The sequence below is a fragment of the Electrophorus electricus genome, chromosome 3 (assembly GCF_013358815.1).
Source record: "Electrophorus electricus isolate fEleEle1 chromosome 3, fEleEle1.pri, whole genome shotgun sequence".
NCBI lineage: Eukaryota > Metazoa > Chordata > Actinopteri > Gymnotiformes > Gymnotidae > Electrophorus > Electrophorus electricus.
The window spans coordinates 28,865,001-28,885,512 of record NC_049537.1 but is presented as its reverse complement, the minus strand read 5'-3'; the positions used below and the strand labels follow the sequence as shown (position 1 = coordinate 28,885,512).

The 20,512-nt window shown below is 43.3% G+C and overlaps 1 protein-coding gene across 4 annotated transcripts; it reads left to right on the top strand.

Moving 5' to 3' along the window:
• Positions 1-647: 647 nt before the first annotated feature.
• fam20b (FAM20B glycosaminoglycan xylosylkinase) lies at positions 648-16,765 on the top strand. Of its 4 annotated transcripts, none has more exons than XM_035524648.1 (9): positions 648-679; positions 3,893-3,992; positions 4,281-4,830; positions 6,545-6,631; positions 6,851-6,960; positions 11,538-11,709; positions 13,130-13,321; positions 13,434-13,493; positions 15,592-16,765. In XM_035524648.1, exons 3-9 carry the CDS (start codon positions 4,454-4,456, stop codon positions 15,821-15,823), a joined length of 1,230 nt encoding a protein of 409 aa, XP_035380541.1. In that variant the 5' UTR covers positions 648-679; positions 3,893-3,992; positions 4,281-4,453; the 3' UTR covers positions 15,824-16,765. The 4 variants fall into 4 exon arrangements, with proteins under 4 accessions (XP_035380541.1, XP_035380539.1, XP_035380540.1 ...); XM_035524646.1 differs by lacking the exon at positions 648-679 and adding an exon at positions 792-983 and having other exon boundaries at positions 3,893-3,960; XM_035524647.1 differs by lacking the exon at positions 648-679 and adding an exon at positions 792-983 and having other exon boundaries at positions 4,396-4,830.
• The last annotated feature ends 3,747 nt before the right edge of the window (positions 16,766-20,512 follow it).

Sequence of the window (20,512 nt, the reverse complement as noted above, 5' to 3'; positions counted from 1 at the left end):
TGACTGCTATGTTCAGGGTAGAATGTCACTGATTGCTATGCACAACTCGCTTTACATATGCCCAGTACTGTGTACTGTACTAAATTGCACTGTGTACTGTACTAAATTGCACTGTGTACTCATTTTGTATTTTGTATATGTCCTGTCCTGTATTTATTATTGTTTATTTAATGACATTTTGCACTATATTGGACTGTTTACACTTGTGTAGCATGTTATCTGTTGCACTGTTGTTTTTATGTTGCACCATGGTCCTGGAGGTTTTTGTTGTGTACTTGTATATAGCTGAAATGACAATAAAACCTCTTGAACTTGAACTTCCCCGAGAAGTCATCCCAGAACATACTTAAAGGTTATGGCCATTTCTTTGATGCAGGGATGCTGAAATCTGAGCTCCAAATCCAATACTCAGATCATGACCTTCAGGGCAACAAGAAAAAGTGACTTCTTAGTGTTGCTGTATAGCACACCTATACAAGTGGATATCTTTAGTTGCAACAATTGGAGCTATATGAGCAGATTTAAAGAAAAAGCCGCAACACAATGGGCCCAAACTGTTTGAGCAGCCTCACTCTACCAGCCACTGAGATGGTTAAGCCTCTAGAAAACAATCCCACTAGGTAGCCATTTCCTAGAAAAAGCAAGGAGAACTGAACTGACCTATTAATAACCATTGGAGGTAGGCCTAAACTGCGCTTTCCTTATTTCAAAGACCACCAGTCGCCACCGGTACGTGTTCACTTTAAGAAAAGGGCGACGCGTAACCTACCCAGCTATGTATCTGTCTGTTATTGGTGAGGAAGTAGGATTTATGTACACATAGAAAAGCACTGACGGAGCGGACCTGAAGTGGGCAGCGTTTAGAGACGAGAAACGACACATAAACTTGACAATTGTGTAACATTGTCTGCAGTGTATTTAACGTAAACGACTTGCGATTTGACCTGGGGGAGGGAAGATTTCTTTCAACTCCGAAAGAGGCGGTGAGATATGTTACAGGTTATTGCTTTGCCTGCTGTACTGGCTTGGTCACACGTTTTCATTGCATTGGTCGCTAAGCAAGTAATCCACTTAGCGAATTGACTAGCAAGCGTTTGCTAAATGAATGTTTCGTCAATGATAACAGCTAACTAGGTGGCTAGCTTATCTAAACGGTTAACTGATGCTGTTGAGGCTAATTAAATATGATGTGGAGATAGCTAGGTGAGCTTAGCTAGCCCGCCAGTTGTTAACTAGTTAGGCTAGCCAAGCTAGCTTGTTAGTAGCTGTTTTGCTAGCTGGATAAAGCTCGGTTTGTAGTTAGCTAGCTAATAAACTAACCGACACTCGACCGGCTAGGTTAATTAGTTAACCACGGAACATGTCTTTTGGGATTGAGATCAATCAACATTTTTAATTGTTGTCTCGTGGTATTCCTGTATCTAACCATCTTAGCATAATTAGCTAGCTCGTTAGTCTTTCATATAGCAGGTATGTAGTTTTTACAAACGCCAAGCTAACGTCACTTAGCTAGCTAGTTAGCTTAGCTTAGCTTAGCTAGCCAGGCATCACGAGAGCACATTCATTTAAGCCGAAACGTTAATTTAAATATTCATTTAGACACCCCGAGAGCACGTTAATTTGAACCAAAACGTTAATTTAAACATTCATTTCGACATTCTGAGACCACGTTCATTTAAACCGACGCGTTTGCCAATAACCGGCATTCATGTAATTCGTGACATGGTCACTTGGCGTATAAGACAGCTAAACCGTTTTTGTCTTTAGAGATAGCTAGAGGTATAATTTAGTTTAACAACTGGCGATGATTTCTTCGGACGTGTAGTTGCAACGGCTAGCTAGCTACGAGTTTTTATGAATGGCCGATTGTATAGTGAAGGGTGTAGGAGATTGCTTGCGTGGCCACACAGACTACCCTAAGCTGTAGCTGTTTATTTCAACTTACTGCAATGTGGATAATGTAGTTAGCTCCACCAAAACGTTAAAAATGGTGCTGTTTGTCTTAAACAGGGTTTTGTGATTTATCTGCTCAATATATTCTCGGAAAATGTATTTAGACGTTAATTCGATTCCGTTGATTTAGATAAATTGATTTGCAAGCATCCTGGATTGATCCCTATAGGAAGCGTCAGCACAGAATATAAAGAGCACATTTTCCTTATGAATGTCGCTGACAGATATGTTGTGTGTATTGGATGTTGGTTGGAATCCTACTGCGGACTGCACCTGGTAATTAAGACAGGTCCTTATTTAACACTGCAACCTCTCTCTCTCTCTCTCTCTCTCTCTCTCTCTCACTGAATGGACTCTGAGTGCAGCAGTCTGGCGGTGGTAGACTCCTGCTAATGGGCTTTTCACTGGATGCGTTGGGAACAGTTCAGTGCGCTCTTTTGCCATCAGAAGTGTTCACTAGTGATGAAGCGCTACAAATAAGACTGAAACAGCTCGGTTAAGGGTATGCCTGGCATAACTGCTAGTGCCAGTTCACCTGGGTTTTGTGGTTCTAAACTGCAATGATAAATAGCAGACCCCGGGAAGTGCACTGTAATTACAAGGCAACAGTCTACGTGACTACCTAATGTAGATGTCTGCCAAGTACAGCCCCAGATTTTGTGTGTCATCCTTGGAGACTAAATAAGAACTGCTGAATGTCCATTGTCCAGGTGTACTTTTGACAGAACCCATTGTTTTTTAAGCCTTTACCAAGAAATATTAAAGTGTCCTGCAATGCATGTGTTTGAGGGTTATGCAGTCCCTTTTTGTTTGCAACCCCACTGGTCTTTAGTAAAATACTCTTTTCTAGTACACAGTTGCTATAGGGTAGTGAGAGCGTACTCTGTTGTATTTGTCAGTGTGGGTTGAAGGCTTCCATAGGTCTTGCTTAGAGAAAGTCACCCAAATATAAGCCAAAGTGAAATGCCATACAGTCAGTATTCCTGTTGGCATCTGCATGAAGGTCTACACTTAATACCTGTTTGAGTTTCATAATGTTGGGGTTTTTGCCTGTGATTTACATTTTAGCCTTTAGCTGGTTTGTGTGTGAATCTTTGAGCTTTCAGCCAATGTTCTTATACCCATTAAATCTCATTTAATCCCACTGTGTGGGTGTGACTGCGCTGAGTGTGTCAAGGTGTATGCGCACATGTGCCATTGTGCTTGTGTGTGTGGGCATGTTTTGCATATATGTAAAGGAATCTGTATATTGGATTTGGTTGTGTAATCTACCCTATTTTTACAACATAATATTAATATTGAGTACCTAATAGCCGATCGGAGACAGTTTGTGTTCATGACGTCTTAAAACTCCTAAATCATGTGAAGTAGGGTATTGACCGTTCATCAAGAAGTGCCCCATTTCATGAGGGGATGGAAGCAGACAGAGCGAGATATAGATATATAGCTATATAGCTTTTGAATGTTCAGATATGCTGATTATGGACGGAACAGAACCTGTTTGACTCTGAAGAGTATTAAGCCTATCTTGAATGTGTTATAGCATGTGTCATGACATTATTGTTTTAGAACACAGACGTGTTATGAAAGTACAAAGTTTATCTAGATCTGTAAAATGGCCTCCTGTTTCTTGACTGTTATATAACCCCATGGAGAAGCCATTAAACTTGATGGCTTCGTCACCATAGCTGCTTATACCATTACACCTGCATGTTTGACAGCTGCCATCAGACATTTGGATAAAGACATATACAAGTGCCAGATTGTGTATGGCATTTGATTTGATACTCTGATTACTTGTTGCTGTCAAGTTATAATTTATATTCAAGGCTCTGAGTGATGCAATAATTGATATATATATATATATATATGCTAAGATTGACATTTCTGTGGGTGTATGAATAGCAACCATTTCTGATCGTTATGGTTTTTGTTTTAGAGTGGAGGGCCAGTGAGCAAGAAACGGCAGCCCTCAGAGAACAGCTTCCACCAGCCATAACACCAGAGGTACCAAGACAGGAGCATGCCTCCTCTGCTAGGTGAAGATTCTGTATCAGTGTACCTTTAGGAGGGCTCCCGTGTGTATGTGTGATTCCTCCTCTGGAACATTAAAGCAGTGGACACACAGCGTGGCCCATCTTTCATTCTTTCATGTTTGAATCAAGTCTCTTGCACTACTAGCTAAGGTCCCCCCCCCCCCCCCCCACCCCGAGTGGTTCATTCTTTTGCATTTATTAACTTGCTTTCAGTAATGTCTCCATATTCTTATATCAGATGTCTGTTTTATTCGATTAAAATGTCTTTTTACTCTTTCTTTCCTTTCTCAGCCTGACTCTTCATTTACCTCCTTCCCTGTCCCACCTTCCTATTCTCTCTCCACTCATCCCTCCATCCCCCTGCGGCTGCGGTCCCGTTTGTGTGGCGGCGCTGGGCCGACCACAGGCAGTGCCATGCCCCGAGCGTGACCCTGTGCGCCCCTCCCTCTCCCCCTCCCGCCACCATGAAGCTGAAGCAGCGTGTGGTGGTGATCTGCGGCGCTCTCTTGCTGTTGGGCCTCGCCAAGGTCTTCCTGCTGGATGGCGGCGAGGGCTCGGCTGCCAGCCGCCGCGACCTGCGCGCCTTTCGTAAGATGGAGGCCAGCCTGCCGCTGGCCAAGGGTGCGCGTCTCACCCACACCCTGCAGTCACCCTGGGAGGTGGCCGCCCAGTGGGTGGGGCCACGTGAGGTCTACCCGGAGGATACCCCCGAGCTGGCTGCCGTGCTCAACGCTCTGGCCAGCGCCCGGGTGGAGAGGGCTGACGTGGGCTACAAGGGCACCCAGCTCAAAGCCCTGCTGGTGCTAGATGGAGGCCAGAAGGTGGTGTTCAAGCCCAGAAGGTAAGAGGATGGAGGTGAGGATAGATTAGGATGCTTTGGCAGGGTCCTTACTTTTAAGGGAGATGCTGGGATTTTGGTCAGTAGATCTTCACTGGGGTTTTAAAGATGGTATAAGACCATTTCTAGTCCCCTCACACAGTTTTTGCCAGTACATGCAGTTTTAAGATTTTTTTTTTCCAACAAATGATTGTTTTGCAAATCAAATTATAATCAGATGAATTTAATCCAATTGCATACTTGGAGACATAGTCAACCTCAGTTTCCTCAAAACAGTTTTTAAAGACATTAACCAGAAAGAAAATAAATAAATAGACATATTTTTCTTTGAGATGGGCAATGAATTCCTGCCGTGATTCAGTCTGTTCTCCTTGTTGTGGGTCGTAGTGTTGGAGTACTGGAGGCAGGACAAACGGCTCCAGTTTTGGCTTGTTTAATAAAAAAAAAAAGGGGGGGGGGCAACAGAAATTGTCAGCGGAGCACGCTGGAAGCGGCCTTTTGTTGAGGTCTTACTCTGCAAGAACACGAGGTGTGTTGTGGGCTGTGAAAATGCCCCCATGCTCCATCTAGAGCACAAATCATTATCCTTTAACAAACAGCCTTGTGTGAAATCATGGCTGTATGTGATACTGCACCATGTGTGTGGTGTTGATACAGATATCGAGCCATTTTGGAAAAAAAATCATTGGGGGGACTAATGTATTCATTTTAACAAATTATTTGAGCAGTTGAGAAACTGAGGTCCTAGACATTTTCCTTTTATGCATTTGGATTGGGTCAAATATGAAAAAGGTAACCTTGCTCTTTTAAATGCGCACTACGATCTGTGTGTGTGTGTGCGTGTACGTGTTCAGTAAGCTATATTGCTCTCTGATAATACATGCTTTCAGTGAGTCGTCTCTATTCCAAGCACACAGGGCTTCAGATGGCTGGCAGACCTGATTATCTGTCATCACTGACAGATCTGTAGGCGCTGCATACTTTACGCACAGAGACTGGCGGCTGAGATTTGTGTTAAGTGTTTGTGGTACCCCAAGTGATGGTCACCTAACTGAACCTCCTCCTCCTTGAGGGGAAAAAAGTGCACTTTAAAACAAATACGTGCAGCAACCACCTGAACGTAAGGGATCTTTCGCCCAGCGGCCTGACTGCTTCTGATATGCCATTAGCTTTGATCCTACCAGTGGTTTTTAATCGCAGCATGAGGGGGCAGGTTTATGAATCCGATATCTGCTCCAGTGAGACTCTGGCCTGTGTGTGAAGATGGGAATCGGTCCTGTCTTCGTTTTCAACAGCAGACCTGCGTTCAGAGGCACGTGTTCCTCTTAAGACTGCTGTCACTGAGATGAGTGCTGTGATGATCCCAGATCCGGAGGGCACGCTTTGGAGAGCTCTGTGGTGACTTGACCTTGATGCTTGTTGGGCATGAGCCCCTGTAGGCTCCGTAGCAAGCTCAAGGTCAGTGTGGTACGATGTGCTTTCCCTGTGGCTATCCTACATCGCCTGTGTCGAGGAGACTCTCTCTTACTTGGATGGTGTAGCGAGCCTGGTGCTTTTGAGATGACCCTGAAGGAGTGACACCACAGCCTGGCTCAAGCTGCATAGCTACAGAGGGTCAGCATGGCTGACCCAGCCTGCCGGGTTCTGTACTGTAGAGCAGCTCCTTGCCGGTGCTTTAGTCTGACTAACGCTGCTCTCGCTGACTCTTCTTCCCCAGGTACAGCAGGGACTACGTGGTGGAAGGTGAGCCGTATGCTGGCTACGACAGGCATAACGCCGAGATCGCTGCTTTTCACCTGGACAGGTGAGGGAGCCCAGGCGCGTGTGCACACGTGTGGGCAAAAAGCACACAGAACTAGTCATATCTATACACACACACACACACACACACCTGTTCATGCCCTCGACTGTGGGACCCGACACAAAGTTTTACAGACACCTCTGAGCAGGATCCATAACACGTGTACTGTTTGCACAGAGCTCTACTCTTTCCATATGACTCCTCCCTGTTCCTTGTCTACAGGATTCTGGGGTTCAGGAGAGCGCCTCTAGTGGTGGGTCGGCACATGAACCTACGCACGGAGATCAAGCCTGTAGCTACAGACCAGCTCCTAAGCACATTCCTCATGCACGGTCAGTCCTACTCTGTCACCTCCCTGCTTTCGCTCTCTCTCCCACTATGCGAAAGTGTGTTTCATACTTGTTCTCATGTAGAAAATGGCTGCTATTATCTGTGTATTATTTGTATGTGTAACACTATGGTATACAGGATGGAAACCACCCAAGCAAGTGTATTTATAATGATCTCACAAATGAATGCAATCTTGGGCGATTTTAGGGTGCGATGTATTTGCATGGTGTCTGACGTGGGTGTAAGCCTAACTTCATCTTTAGACATGTTAGTCATACAACTTGAGGGCGACACTGCACACACAAAATTTGACCAATCAGCTGTATTTGCGTTAAAGGGGAAACTCTTTGGACAGAGTGGTAATAACTAAAATGGTAGCATTTTAAAATATGTTGCGTAATGCTGGTGGTATATACTTTAATCTGAAAAAGGAAGCAGAAATTTTAGCTAATTTGCATTGTCTGTGTGGTTTTATTTTTTTTATACTGGAGTTCCCTTTTTTCAAAATTTTTTTTTTAAACTTCTTTAACTAAGCAATTCCTGATATGCTTACGAAAGGTAATGTCCCTGCTTGATCTTCAGCGTCTTTTGCACTCTGTGCATTGCTGCATGGAAAGTCAGAGGGAGAATTTCAAAGCAGGAAATTCTTAATGGGCTGAATGGGGGAGGGGGAAGGCATGACTCTGCCTGGTCCACCCGGGCACCCCCAAAGTGTTTGGTTTTTATTATTTTTTTCTTTTCTTCCCTACGGTTAGCCAACATTCCCCCACTGAATCATGCTTTTATTCTCACCTGCCCCCCCCCCCCCCCCCCCCCCCCCCAACTGTTCGGGAGGGAATGCGGGTGTAGGAAATTTCGTCTGGCTACCAGTCGGGACCTGCAGTAAGCATGCATCACTAGCAGGACCTGTTAAGAGAGCAGTGTGTGGTGATGTAATGATTGCATCACAGCTGTGCATTTGAAGCGTGTTTGGCCAGGTTATGCATCACACGCTTCACAACTTTTCAATAGGACGCGCCCCCCCCCCCCCCCCCCCCCCCCAGACTTCACTTTTTGCTTAAGCAGTGATGTAGGAGACCGTCATTCATTCTGGCAGTGCGGTTGGTGTGTGCATTTTCCTTACATCACTTGTAGTTTATAATCAGATGAATTTAATCCAAAACAAATGCTCTCTTTAAGCACACAACACAACCTCTAATGCCCCGGAATAACTGCCACTGAATATGAAATGATTAAAGGTAAATCATGTCTCTCGCGCAAAGTTAAATCTGAGCAGCTTTCCTGCTCTCCACTAGACATACTGGGTAAGATACTCAAGCTTTTTATTTTTTGTGCAAGTCGAGGCCTAAATGTTGCAGCCTTAATACTGCAGTCAGCACAGGGAGCAGTGTTTTTTCTGGGGTTAGCCACACAGACACCAGAAAGCACCAGCCAACAGCCTCTAAAATAAATCAAAGTTTGAGGGCTTAAAATCTTTATATATATATATATATATATATATATATATATATATATATATTTATATTTAAAAATATAAATAAAATAAAGTATTTAATACAAGCATGTTTTTTTCCAATGCTAGCTAGCCAGGCTGAACTGTCAGCTAATAGTTAGCTGTGCTAAGTTTGAACAGACAATGGTATCTTTCAGTTGTCCCTCCTGTCGGACATTATAAGGAACCAGCAATGGCTGTGCATAGTGCAGATAATTTGACTACTGACCCATCAAGCTCCTAATCTATATTTCGATTGCACAAGAATGGTGACCTTTTCAAAGTTCTGTTTCTCCAAACCTGGAGGGCTGGAACATTTGAAGTTAGCCCTGGAGGGGGAGGCCCGAGTCACAGTGATGTAGACGGGGTGTTGGAATGTATGCCTCATACTACCCTCATGTCTTTCTGATGCTGTGGGACCTTCTTTAGAAGGCCTGTAACCTTATCAGGACCACTAATTCTGGGCTTGAAGGATCTACACTGAGACACTTGCACGCACATACATACATACATACATACATACATACATACATACATTATATATATACATATACATACATACGTATACACACACACACGTATGTGTATATATATGTATATGTGTGTGTATATATATATATATATATATATATATATATATATATATATATATATATATATATATATATATATAATGCGCGCACACACAGTTAGACTTCTATTATTTTGCACATAACATCACATTTAATTACTGATTTTGGCAGAAAAGATAATACAACATGGGGGTGGGGGGGGAAATACATGACTAGGTGTAGCCGAGTAATGGACAACCGAATCAACAGTCATGCACGCTGCTAATTGGGTGTAATTGACTCATTTAATGAAAGGGGTGTGTTTAAATTAATATCAGTGTGGAGTTCAATTAGTGAGGTCATTCATTCTATGAAGAAACAGGTGTCAATTATGGCCCTTATTTAAAGAAGGAGGGCAGCAAATTTTGTACCTGTTGGTTTTAGCCCTTGCTCAGTGAGTAAAATGGGTCGTTCCAGACATTGTACTGAAGGAGGAAGAACTTTGATCAAGAAGTTGATTAGAGAGGGGAAAACACAAAGAAGTGCAGAAAATAATTGGCTCAGCTAAAATGATCTTAAATGCTTTAAAATGGCAAACAAAATGCGTGGTAGGAAAACAAATGGTACGATCAACGTAGCTCATAGAATAGCAAGAATGGCAAAGAAGCATCCAATGATCAACTCCAGGGAAATCAAAGAAGATCTTCAGTTACCTGTGAGTACTGCAACAATGAGAAGACGCCTACGTGAAGCCAAACTATTTGCAAGAAACCCTCGTAAAGTACCATTGCTGAAAAAAAGAAGTGTTGAAAAGGTTTGCCAAAGAACACATTGACTGGAAGTGGTGCAACATTCAATGGACAGATAAGAGCAAGATTGTTCTTATTGGTTCTAAAGGCCACAGACAGTTTGTGAGACGACCCATAAACACTGAATTCAAGCCTCAGTACACTGTGAAGACTGCAAAACATGGAGGTGCAAGCACAACGGTTTGGGGGTGTTTCTCATACTTTGGAGTCGGACCCGTTTATCGCATACCAGACACAATGGACCAGTTTGAATATATCAGAATACTGGAGGAGGTCCAACAAGTGCAGACCAACAAGATTGATGTTGTGAAGTGGACAGCCCAATCTCCAGACTTCAATCCGATTGAGAATTTGTGGAGTGACATCAAAAATGCTGTTTTGATGCAAAACCCAAGAATGCGGAAGAACTGTGGAATGTAGTCCAGTCAGCTTGGGCTGGAATATCTGTTCATAGGCGTCAAATGTTAGTTGACTCCAGGCCACACAGATGTCAAGCAATTGTCAGAAATTAAGGTTTTACAACTAAAAATCTAACTCTGTAAACAACTTTCAGTGTATACTGTACATTTTCAAATTTGTAAATAAAGACACTTTCTCTTTTTTTAAACAGCCCATTATTCTTTTTTTTTTTCCTTTTTTTTTCTGTTTAAAAATTGATATTTTGTTCATATTTTCATTTGGAATTGAATGTGCAGTGCTCCCAGTGCCTTTCTGTATATGGAAATAAATGCTGTTATGAGGATTGAGCTTTTTCTCACCTGTTTTAAACACACTGCTAATATTTTGCACATAACTGTATAAAAAAATACCACGACTAGATAATGTTACCTGTTTGCAAAGAAAGTAGCTATTGGCAATAAAATAGTACTATAATGCAGAATAGTTAATAATAATATTTGCTATGCTGCATGGATACTATAATCTACAGTTTTACCGACTGGCTCTAACTTCATGGCTGCGCTGGTGTGTTAAAGCTGCGTAACTGCATTTTACTACTTTCGCACATGCATACATCCTGATTTGTTAATTTGGTGGACAGAAGTAATTGCCCCTGTGGCAAGGTGGGTATAGAGAGAGCGACGGGAGGCATGACATTAAAAATCTGGTACAGAGTTCTTTTTGAACCTATTTTTGCTTAAAGCAGTGTTGCCACCTGCTTGGATCTGTTCTTAGCACATTTCAGTATATACATCTTAGTATTTTCCTCACTTCAAACAGGCACATAAAGATGTGTCCAATTTCTCACAATGGGATTTTGACCATCGCAATAAAAATGGTATCTTCCAATTTTTAAAAAATCAAGTAAAAAATTCTGTTGTGACAGTTATCGGACAGTGGGTGTCTGATACACTCTCTGCTTTCCAAGAGAATGATTGATTGGAGTTGATCTGATTGATCATGCAGTCGGGCTAACTCAACATCGTTTTGTAATTTGTGCCTGGGCCTCACTCATTTCTTATTCCTGCTTATTATGGCTCCTCGATCTGGTCGTAAACATAAGTTGGCACCTCATGGCCACTGTAGGTTCTACAACATGGTTGGCAAGTGATGGGGAAGGGCATGTATTCATTTGGTTGCGACCTGTAAGGTTGCCGCTGGATGCCGCTAAGTCTTGCACACTTCTCCTTTGATGCATACGTATATCTTTAATAACGAGTTTGAGTTGAGTTGGAGAAGCAGTGTTTTAACATGAGCTCTGTGCGCTTTCCTCTCCTGTGTGTCTGTAGGGAACAAAACGTGTTTCTACGGGAAATGTTACTACTGCAGGGAGAGCGAGCCCGCGTGTGCCGAGGGAGATGTGATGGAAGGCTCGGTTACACTCTGGCTCCCTGACGTCTGGCCTCTGCAGAAACACAGACATCCCTGGGGCCGCACATACCGAGAGGGCAAACTCGCCAGGTATGCACGCGCACCTGTGCACACGAGTGTCCAAGGTGCCACACACTGGGTGTCAGTCAAATTTTTCCCATTTTAAAATCCATCATTTAATTAGATGTACATGTCCCTGAAATTTACCTTTAAAATCAATATTAAAATATTTGTAAAAAATCTTAAATATAATTTTAATTAAAAATGCAATTTAAATATAAATTGCAGTATAAATTAGTAAAGGATTTGATATCACTAAACTGGTGCATTTGTTTTTTCACTGGTGTCAGTTCCCTAATTGTGTATTTGATCAGTCCTTAATTTGGGATTAACTGATTTATCAAGAGTGCTTTTCTTAATTTGGGATTAGCTCTCAGTGAACATGGAGGGCGTTTCTGACAAGCAGCTATGTCTGTGTTTGCACATGGTGCACAGCAGGATTATTGATGCTTTCTTAGAAGTTATATACTAGAATCAATAAAGTCTTATTTATTCTGGTCAGGGATTATTTTTGTAAAAACTCAAATTTTTGAATATCAGGGTTCTTACAGTTATTGTGAAGTTGAACCGATACTCTGTTCTCATTCACTGTTATATTTTCAGAAATCACATGCCATAAGAACATTTTTGAAAATCACATGCTTTGTGCACCTCACTACTAGGAAATTCTTCTGCAGTATTGGGACTAATGTGGCTAACCACAGACTTGTGCCCTCTTACGTGTGCAAGTACTCCAGCTGCCACTGTAGAAGCATGACCTTAGTTTGTGTGCGTGTGCGTGCGTGCATGACTGAGAGTTTGTGTGTGTGTGTTTTTCTCTTTGTCTGTCTGTCTTTCTTTCTTTGCACTCATACCAAGGCAGGGTGGTTTTTCTATGTATATGTATGAAGGAGGGGGAAAAAAACAAAACAAAAACTAAAGGTGCATCAGACCAGTGCGACCAAACTAACCTGCTCCTGCATCTCATATGGGAGAGCAGGCAAGGCAAACACCTGGGTCATGGGCTCCACTCCCAGGGAGCGTGCAGCACCCGGGTCGTGGGCTCCACTCCCAGGGAGCGTACAGACGGATTGCTTTGGAGAAGAGCATCTGATGGATGCTGCAAGTATAACATGTAAAAAATGCGCTAGAAGCAGGTGTGCTTGCTCTATACAGCTGCAGGCCGTGGGGGACTTTAAAACAAGGTTGTGTGCGTGTGTGTGTGTCCCAGACAGACACTTCTCTTCCTTGTCTCTGCCATTTTGAACATGGTCTCAGCTGGAATACTGGTGGTTTGTCTATTACACTTGTCACAGCTGGAGATGTGATGAAGCACCGTGGTGGATCAAGTTTCCCCTTACTCCTCTTCTGCAGCTGAGAGAATGAAACTAATGTTTATTAATGTAGCTACGCCACACATTCAGGGCTACAAACCCGTCACCCTGTAGGTTTGTGTGTGTGTCTCTCTCAGGTGGGAGTATGATGAGAGTTACTGTGAGGCGGTGAAAAAGATGCCCCCCTACGACGCCGGCCCTCGCTTACTGGATGTTATCGATACGGCCATTTTTGATTACCTCATTGGCAACGCTGATCGCCATCACTATGAGAGTTTCCAAGACGACGGAGGAGCGAGCATGCTCATTCTCCTGGACAACGCTAAAAGGTAATGCACAGAGGTGCGGAAGTCAACAGGAGCGCGCTGAAAGGTTGGGATTATTGCACCTGCCGTAACTATTGTCTTTAATAGTAATCTGCTGTGTGTTCTCTTTTGGCAGTTTTGGGAACCCAGCTTTAGATGAAAGAAGCATTCTGGCCCCTCTTTATCAGTGCTGCATGTGAGTGGATACGTTTTCGTGCACATTCACATTCTGAATGCACGCCCTAGTGAAGATAATAAGCCGCAGGCGATCAATAGCTTCTGACGTTTTGTGAGCTGTAGTGATGAATGCTGTGGCTCTGTGTTTCTGAATGAGGGCAGCGAGGCTGTGGCTCTGTGTGGCGTTGGATTAAGCCCCTTATCTGTCTAGCTGCTTCTCTTAAAAACTGGAGACACAAATCTGGTTCTAAATCAGTACTCCTTCCTGAATTTTTGCGTATACTATGTCGGTAACCTCGAATAAGGCAAAAATAGATCTGTGCCTTTTGAGTATGTGTGGTTGCACACACTCATAATAAGAGTGAGGTGTGTGTGTGTGTGTGTGTGTGTGTGTGTGTGTGTGTGTGTGTGTGTGTGAGAGACAGAGAGAGGAAAAACCCCAGTGTATTAAAGCCAGTTTAACTGGACCACTGATTTAATCAAAGGAAGAACATACATTTAAGAACCTGATCCAAAAAGGCTGTCTTCACCCCTCACCTACCCTTTAAAGTTAGGTAAAAGTTTAGTAAGGCTTAGTATAAACCTGCATACTGGAGTGATCGTTAGCTGTCTCACATCATGCAGTATTTGAATTGGACATCTGTGGCAACAGTTCATAGCTGCCCAGGCTGTGTCTGTTTTCCAGTTGGTTTTGTTTTTGCTGCTTTAACTTTTTAATTGATCATGTCCTATCATTAAAATCCCCTTTAATCCCCTTTCTCGGTGCACTAATCAAAGCCTGTCACACTGTTGCAATAGTTACACTTATACCATCCACACCCTTTTCTTTCTTGCAAATAAGTACCCTAGAAGTGAAAAACAAGTGAGGTTGGCATTTCTGGAAACAGTTTAATATTTAGCTGTATAGGAGCTTTAAAACATTCAAATGCATGTTCACAGATCTGGGACTGGGAACGACTTGCTCTCTCTGACACATATTGGTTGAAGCCTAGTGACCTTCATTGACCTCTAATGCACATCTTTGCAATCCAGGAGATTAAGCATAAGCAAATCAAATGTGCAAATCCCATGGTCTGGAAATGAAGACCATCCGGTGTGGGGTGCACATTGATTTTGTGTAGTAGCTGCCGTCACTGCACATGTATGATCCTGACCCAGTAAAGGCTAATGCTGTCACTCTGAGCATTGGATGGAATCAGAGTGTCAGTTATTCCTTAATAAAAACTTCTGTGCTAAAGTCAGGAAGGCTGCAGTCATTATCTCTCAAACACTAACATACTCACTCTCTCTCTCTCTCTCTCTCTCTCTCTCTCTCTCTCTCTCTCTCTCTCTCTCTCTCTCTCTCTCTCTCTCTCTCTCTCTCTCTCTCTCTCTCTCTCTCTCTCTCTCTCTCTCTCTCTCTCTCTCTCTCTCTCACTTTACATACCTCTGCTGCAGTGTTTCTGCAAAACACTAATACTCCAAATTATATCTGGGTCACACAAAATGGGCCACAGCTATCAATAACTTAAAAAGCAATGTGAAGCATTTAATACTGGGTGTAAAGGCATAACGATGCTGGCTATCAACATCATGGGCCTTCTCACAGAATGAGGTTTCAAATAATTTGTGCCCAGTGTGAGTAGCAGCAAATGGGACGGAAGGCCTGCCCTTCACTTAGAACCATATCTGAGACAAGATTGACTGGAAACAGCATCGGCACTACTGCCCACTCTGCCAGTCCTGCACAGGCGTGTGAGAGAGTGAATGGGAGGGAGATTAAAATGATTGGAATCTCATCTCTTCTTTTTTTGATGAATAGATGAGGTGAATTCAGGTGCCGCGTAATGCGTTAAATGAAAGTGAAGGAAACGGTGAACTTGACTCCCTCCTGTCTCTTGTCTCTTTATCCCTTTTGCAGTTTTCTCTCATATTCTCATGCGTGTCCTTTTTGTGCTGGCTTGACTTGTATGCCTGTATGTGTTTTCCTTGCACCCTGACATATTGCTTATCTCTCTCACTCTCTCTTTCTCACTCTCACTTTCTTTGTCTCTCTTTCTCTCTCTTACTCACTCCTGATTCTGTTTCTTTCTCACTCTCTTGTTTTGTATGTACCGCACACTCTCGCTCTGTCTCAGGGTCCGCGTGTCCACCTGGAACAGGCTGAACCTCCTGAAGGGCGGTGCCCTGAGCTCTCTGATGCAGCACGCCACAGCCCATGACGCCGCCCACCCTGTGCTGACGGAGCCTCACCTCTCAGCACTCGACCGCCGCCTCGGAGGCGTGCTGGCGACCGTGCGGCAGTGTGTGGAGCTGCAAGGGGCAGAGAGCACTCTCATTGAGGACCGCATGAACCTGCCCCACCCCTGAACACGCCTGGACGATGGGGGGGGGGGGGGGGGAGAGACTGTCATCTGGGAGATGGCTGCCGCTGGTCGACCTCGCGGTGTGCTCTCTCGGCCTCTGTTCCTATACTGACTGTGCTGCAAGGAATTCTGCCAGACGCGACGGTTGTGTGAGCAGGAAGTTGAGCGTTACTCCCAAGGTCGGCCTCAGACGTGGCTCACAGGCCTTCTTGAGCGCCAGACCGGGTATAACGATGGGGGTTTGATTTTGTTTTGGGTTTTTTTGCCTCTCCTTCATTGTTCTTCGTCTCCGTGCGTGCGCACGTATGCCTCTCTGCTCTTCCTGCAGTTTTCTTTGTGCTCTCGCTGCCGTGCCTGGGAGCAGCACCTGGCGGAAGGACGCACATGGACTCTCTTGTTGTTCCTTTCTGTACATCATTTCTTTGGGAGTTTGCAGTCAGGATACTTGTGCGAAGCTCGGCAAGAGGATTTTAGCGGCAAGCAGGACTGAGTGACAGTACCAGCCCAGACTCCTGAACGGTATGCAGGGGCATTCCACAGCGGAGGGGGTGGGTTTGGTTGGTTGGACCTGGGCTTGCCCCAGTGTGCTCTGTCATGGGTAACACCAGTGAAATCATGTCACGGACATCAGAGATGAAAGCTGTGAAACAGACTGGAGGGCAATTGGTCCACCTGCTCTTCTTGCTACACAGATTGTACATGCGCGGCTAACTATTTAATAACAATACTGATAAACAATGAATAATGTTGATTAAACTATTGGGTTAAACTATTGAGATGACGCAGGTTTGGCTGTTTTCAGATGTGCAGTATGAGATTGGTACTGAATAGAACTGGGTGGTGTAGGGGGAGGATTGCTACTGATGCTTTGGGAAAATGGAAACTGTGACGGCTGTGGAAGGCTGTAATGAGGGGCTTTTCAACATTAAAACACAATGGAAAAAGACCCTGTACACTGGTTCCCTTATTTCAAATATGGACATTTTTAAAGTTGACTTTTAATGTTGAAGTTTTCTTTATATTTATACACGTCTTTTTAAAAAAATTTTAAATGCTTGGCAGTGTGCACATTGATTTGATTTAAATTATGTTTGATCTTTATAGAATCGCACATATTTTGTTTGTAGGTTACTTGCTGAATTTGAATGTGTTTTGTTGGCCACTAGGGGCAGCAGTTTGCAGCTGAAGTGCCACGTGTTTTTTGTGTTATGGTTATTGACCTCATTAAGGTACCTTTACTCGGATTACTGGAAACCATCAAGAAGAGTATACTTTTATTATTTTAGTTGTTCCAAGTCATCTCTGAATTGCATTCACTGCCCTGAATGACGGTCCTCAGCCACACTTGCTCATTCTGAACTCTCAGGTCTGGCCAGTCCTCTCCCAGATGGGCTGGTACACAGATCAGCTGCTGGCACTGGTCTTCCATTTTTGTGTGATTTGGGTCATCGTCGTTGGTGCTGCATGAGCTGAAACTGGCGCCGATGGTGTTGCTCTGTGGGTTGTCGAGCCCACCACTAGTATGTGTGTCAGAGTGTGTCTTTCTCATGACCTATGTGCAGACCTTTAGAGCCGTTTGTGTGCGAGAGACAGAGAGGGAGAGCGAAAATGTTCAAGATGACTAGACCTAAACAAGCCTTAAAAAAAAAAAAAGACACACTTTCAATAGCACAGAGGGAATTTCATACACCGTCACAGCAGGCAAGTGTACGATGTGTGACATTTTGGCTTCACATGCAGTGTCATCCTGAATGTGTACTTTACTGAGCAGACCCCCGCGAGCTTGCTGTCTTCGCATATACACCACAGCGGAACGCTGACACCTGTGACGTGGTCTGTGGCACTTGGCTGTGCGCCATGTAGACGTAACGCTAACTATGAAATGAAAGGCTGTGTCTTGCTATCAATTAGAATTCATAACAAGGCCGCTAAGGGAATTCTGCTGGTCATGACGGATCGTCCACAGCTGACTAGGAGGACTGTGTCTGGGAACCTGAGTTTGCATGTTTAACACTTTTCATGAAACATTGAATAATGTCTGGGCTTTGAGCCCAGTCTGGAATGTGTGGAACCACTTGGGCTGACATGGTTTCTTCAGCGCAGTGTGTCTGCTTTCCTTTTCTCTTTGATGTGTTTTGCATTATGTTTCCTGTTTGTGTTGCAGCGCATCTCAGGCGACGCACTTCTATTTCAGGGTCGCACAGAGGCTGCGGTGTTAGAACCTCTGAGTAACCAACCAGCCTCGAAGGACAAAGGAGCCTCTTACCCACCTGGCATAACAAAGGTGGGGCGGCAGGGGACGACACTGTCCTTCTTGACCATTGGGGGGGGGCATGGATAGACACTGGGGAATTTCCAGTGGTGAGGCTGGAGACCGCATATATAACGGCACGTTCACTTGGACCAGAGTTGGCTGGTCTTCCTGCTTTGCTGTGCAGTTCTGCGAGGTCGACAGCCATGCCACTGACACAGACAAAACAAAGCAGAAAGCTGGGGTCTATAATCCTGTTAAGCATTCAGCAGTTTTTTGATGAGGTATGCCTGGAAATCCTCTCTGAGCTGCGAGCCAGGAGCAACGGACCATGTGCTCTCCTCGAGTGCTGACTCATCGTCAGGAATGGCACTCCTCCCGCTAAAGGAGTGGGAGCTCCATTGTGAAAGGACGCATCAATTTCATAAATTTGAGAAACAGGCTGAGAAACAGTGGTCTGAATCTCTTAATTTAGCAAGTTTTCCTTAAAAGTTCATGTCTTAAGAAATGGAAATGGCTGTTGCATCATTGATTTTCCTATTTTCCAAGCAGCAGCTTGTTTGATTAGAGCGTGTTAGTAGGGTCACTCCTATTATACCATTATTATTATTGTTGTTTTTTATTGTTCTTTTTTCTTATAAAACAAATTGGTGTAAGGTTCAGTTCAAACCCCACCACCACCTAGTTGCTGCTATTGTGTCCCTGAGCAAGACCCTTAAACCTCAATTGCTCAAGTTGTGTTCAATCATAATTGTAAATCACTTTTGATAAAAGCATCAGGTAAATACTGTAAATGAAATGCAAGCTTTGCATAGACTGAAAGATGTTCTGTAATCGGGCAGCCTTATACTCTTTGCTATGAAGCCAAAAAAAAAACCCCTCAAATTTCAAAGAGCACCTGCTGCAAGATCAGGTTCTCTGCCAGCCAAAACAGAAACATGTTCTGACCTTGTGTTTACTGTTACTGTGGAATCAAACCCCCACCGGGGCCAAAACATTCCTCGTGGTACCAATGGCATTTTCAAGAATAAATGTACAGATCATAAAATCGATCGTACTGTTTCTCAGTGCCGAAACCAGTCACAAGCTAAAATTCTGCGTAATATTTCTAGTTACCGTTTTAGGCTTAATTTAGTTTTGCGGAATGAAAGGGTATGTAAATGGTTTAACATTAGCCTTGGAGAGTGTGAACACAGTGTCTTGCACTTTCAGTTAGTAAGTAGTCTCCGATGGAGGGATAGATGGATACACACCCACCCACCCACACCCATAGAAGATTCTAGTTGTGTAACCAGTGTACTGTAGATAAGAGATAGATGGATGTAAGGTACACAGTGTGTCCAAAGAACATTTTAGCTAGAGGTCCTTCATCAGCTGTGCAAGCAAAGTGCTTTCATATAATTTTGAATATATGATATGCAATAAAAGCAAGGTGTTATTCTAGTCTTAATCCTTAGGTCAGCATTGTCTGGACTGAAATTACACTAAATCACACAGTGGGGATTTTCACCTGAACGATTTATAGTCTAGGACTAGCCTTAATGATTCTCTAGTTCTGTGTGTAACTCCTTAAAGAACACTGATTAGTTTGGGTAAGGAAGGAAACAACCTTTTCTCTCAGAGCTTTAGGAATTTCATAGCTGGAACTGCCATTTGGTTGATTCAGAATCCTTTTGAGGCTTTGACACATACCATATACCTGTTCAGCAGTGGGCAGGTGAACCTGGCCAGAGCTACTTACTCCTTTATCAGTATGACGGTATGTGTGATCCCTGGGTGTCGAACTCATAACTTTGCTGTTGCTCACATGAACCAGGTAAGATACAGGAGCATGAGGAATGATACCAGTCCACTTTTCTCTCGTATTACGTTTATATTGCCTGATTTCAGAACGACTTTTTATTCAAGTGTGTATATGAAACAGTTTCATTGCGTTATTTCAAGATTACCTGTTGAGTTTCATTTTTGCGCTCTGTTTACATTCAGAACATGAGTCAATTGAACTATTTCAGGCCATTAAATTAGGTTGTACATACAAACATCTGTTATTTAACTTGACACTTGATTTGCCTGTACATACTGCAATTTATTTAGGACAGCATGGTGATTTATGAAACTGTTTCACTATGATTTATGTTTGAGGTTCTCAACTTGTATATAAAAAATATGCAGGAAATGTGTTTTTTTCCCCCCCTCTTTCAAGCCAAATTGCTTTCATCACTACAACACATACAAAATGATTTCTTCACATTTAGTAAGCATATAAAAGGAAATGAATAATCTAAAGAATAAATGCTATTTATAGTAAAGTGGTCTTAACAATGATGTGAAAATCAAAGAAGGGGTAACTAAAACTTGTGTAGAACAATTGGTGTTGATTTCTATGCTAGCTTCTGTCCCTTTGGCCATGCTTTCTGCCTATAACATAAATGTGCATATTTC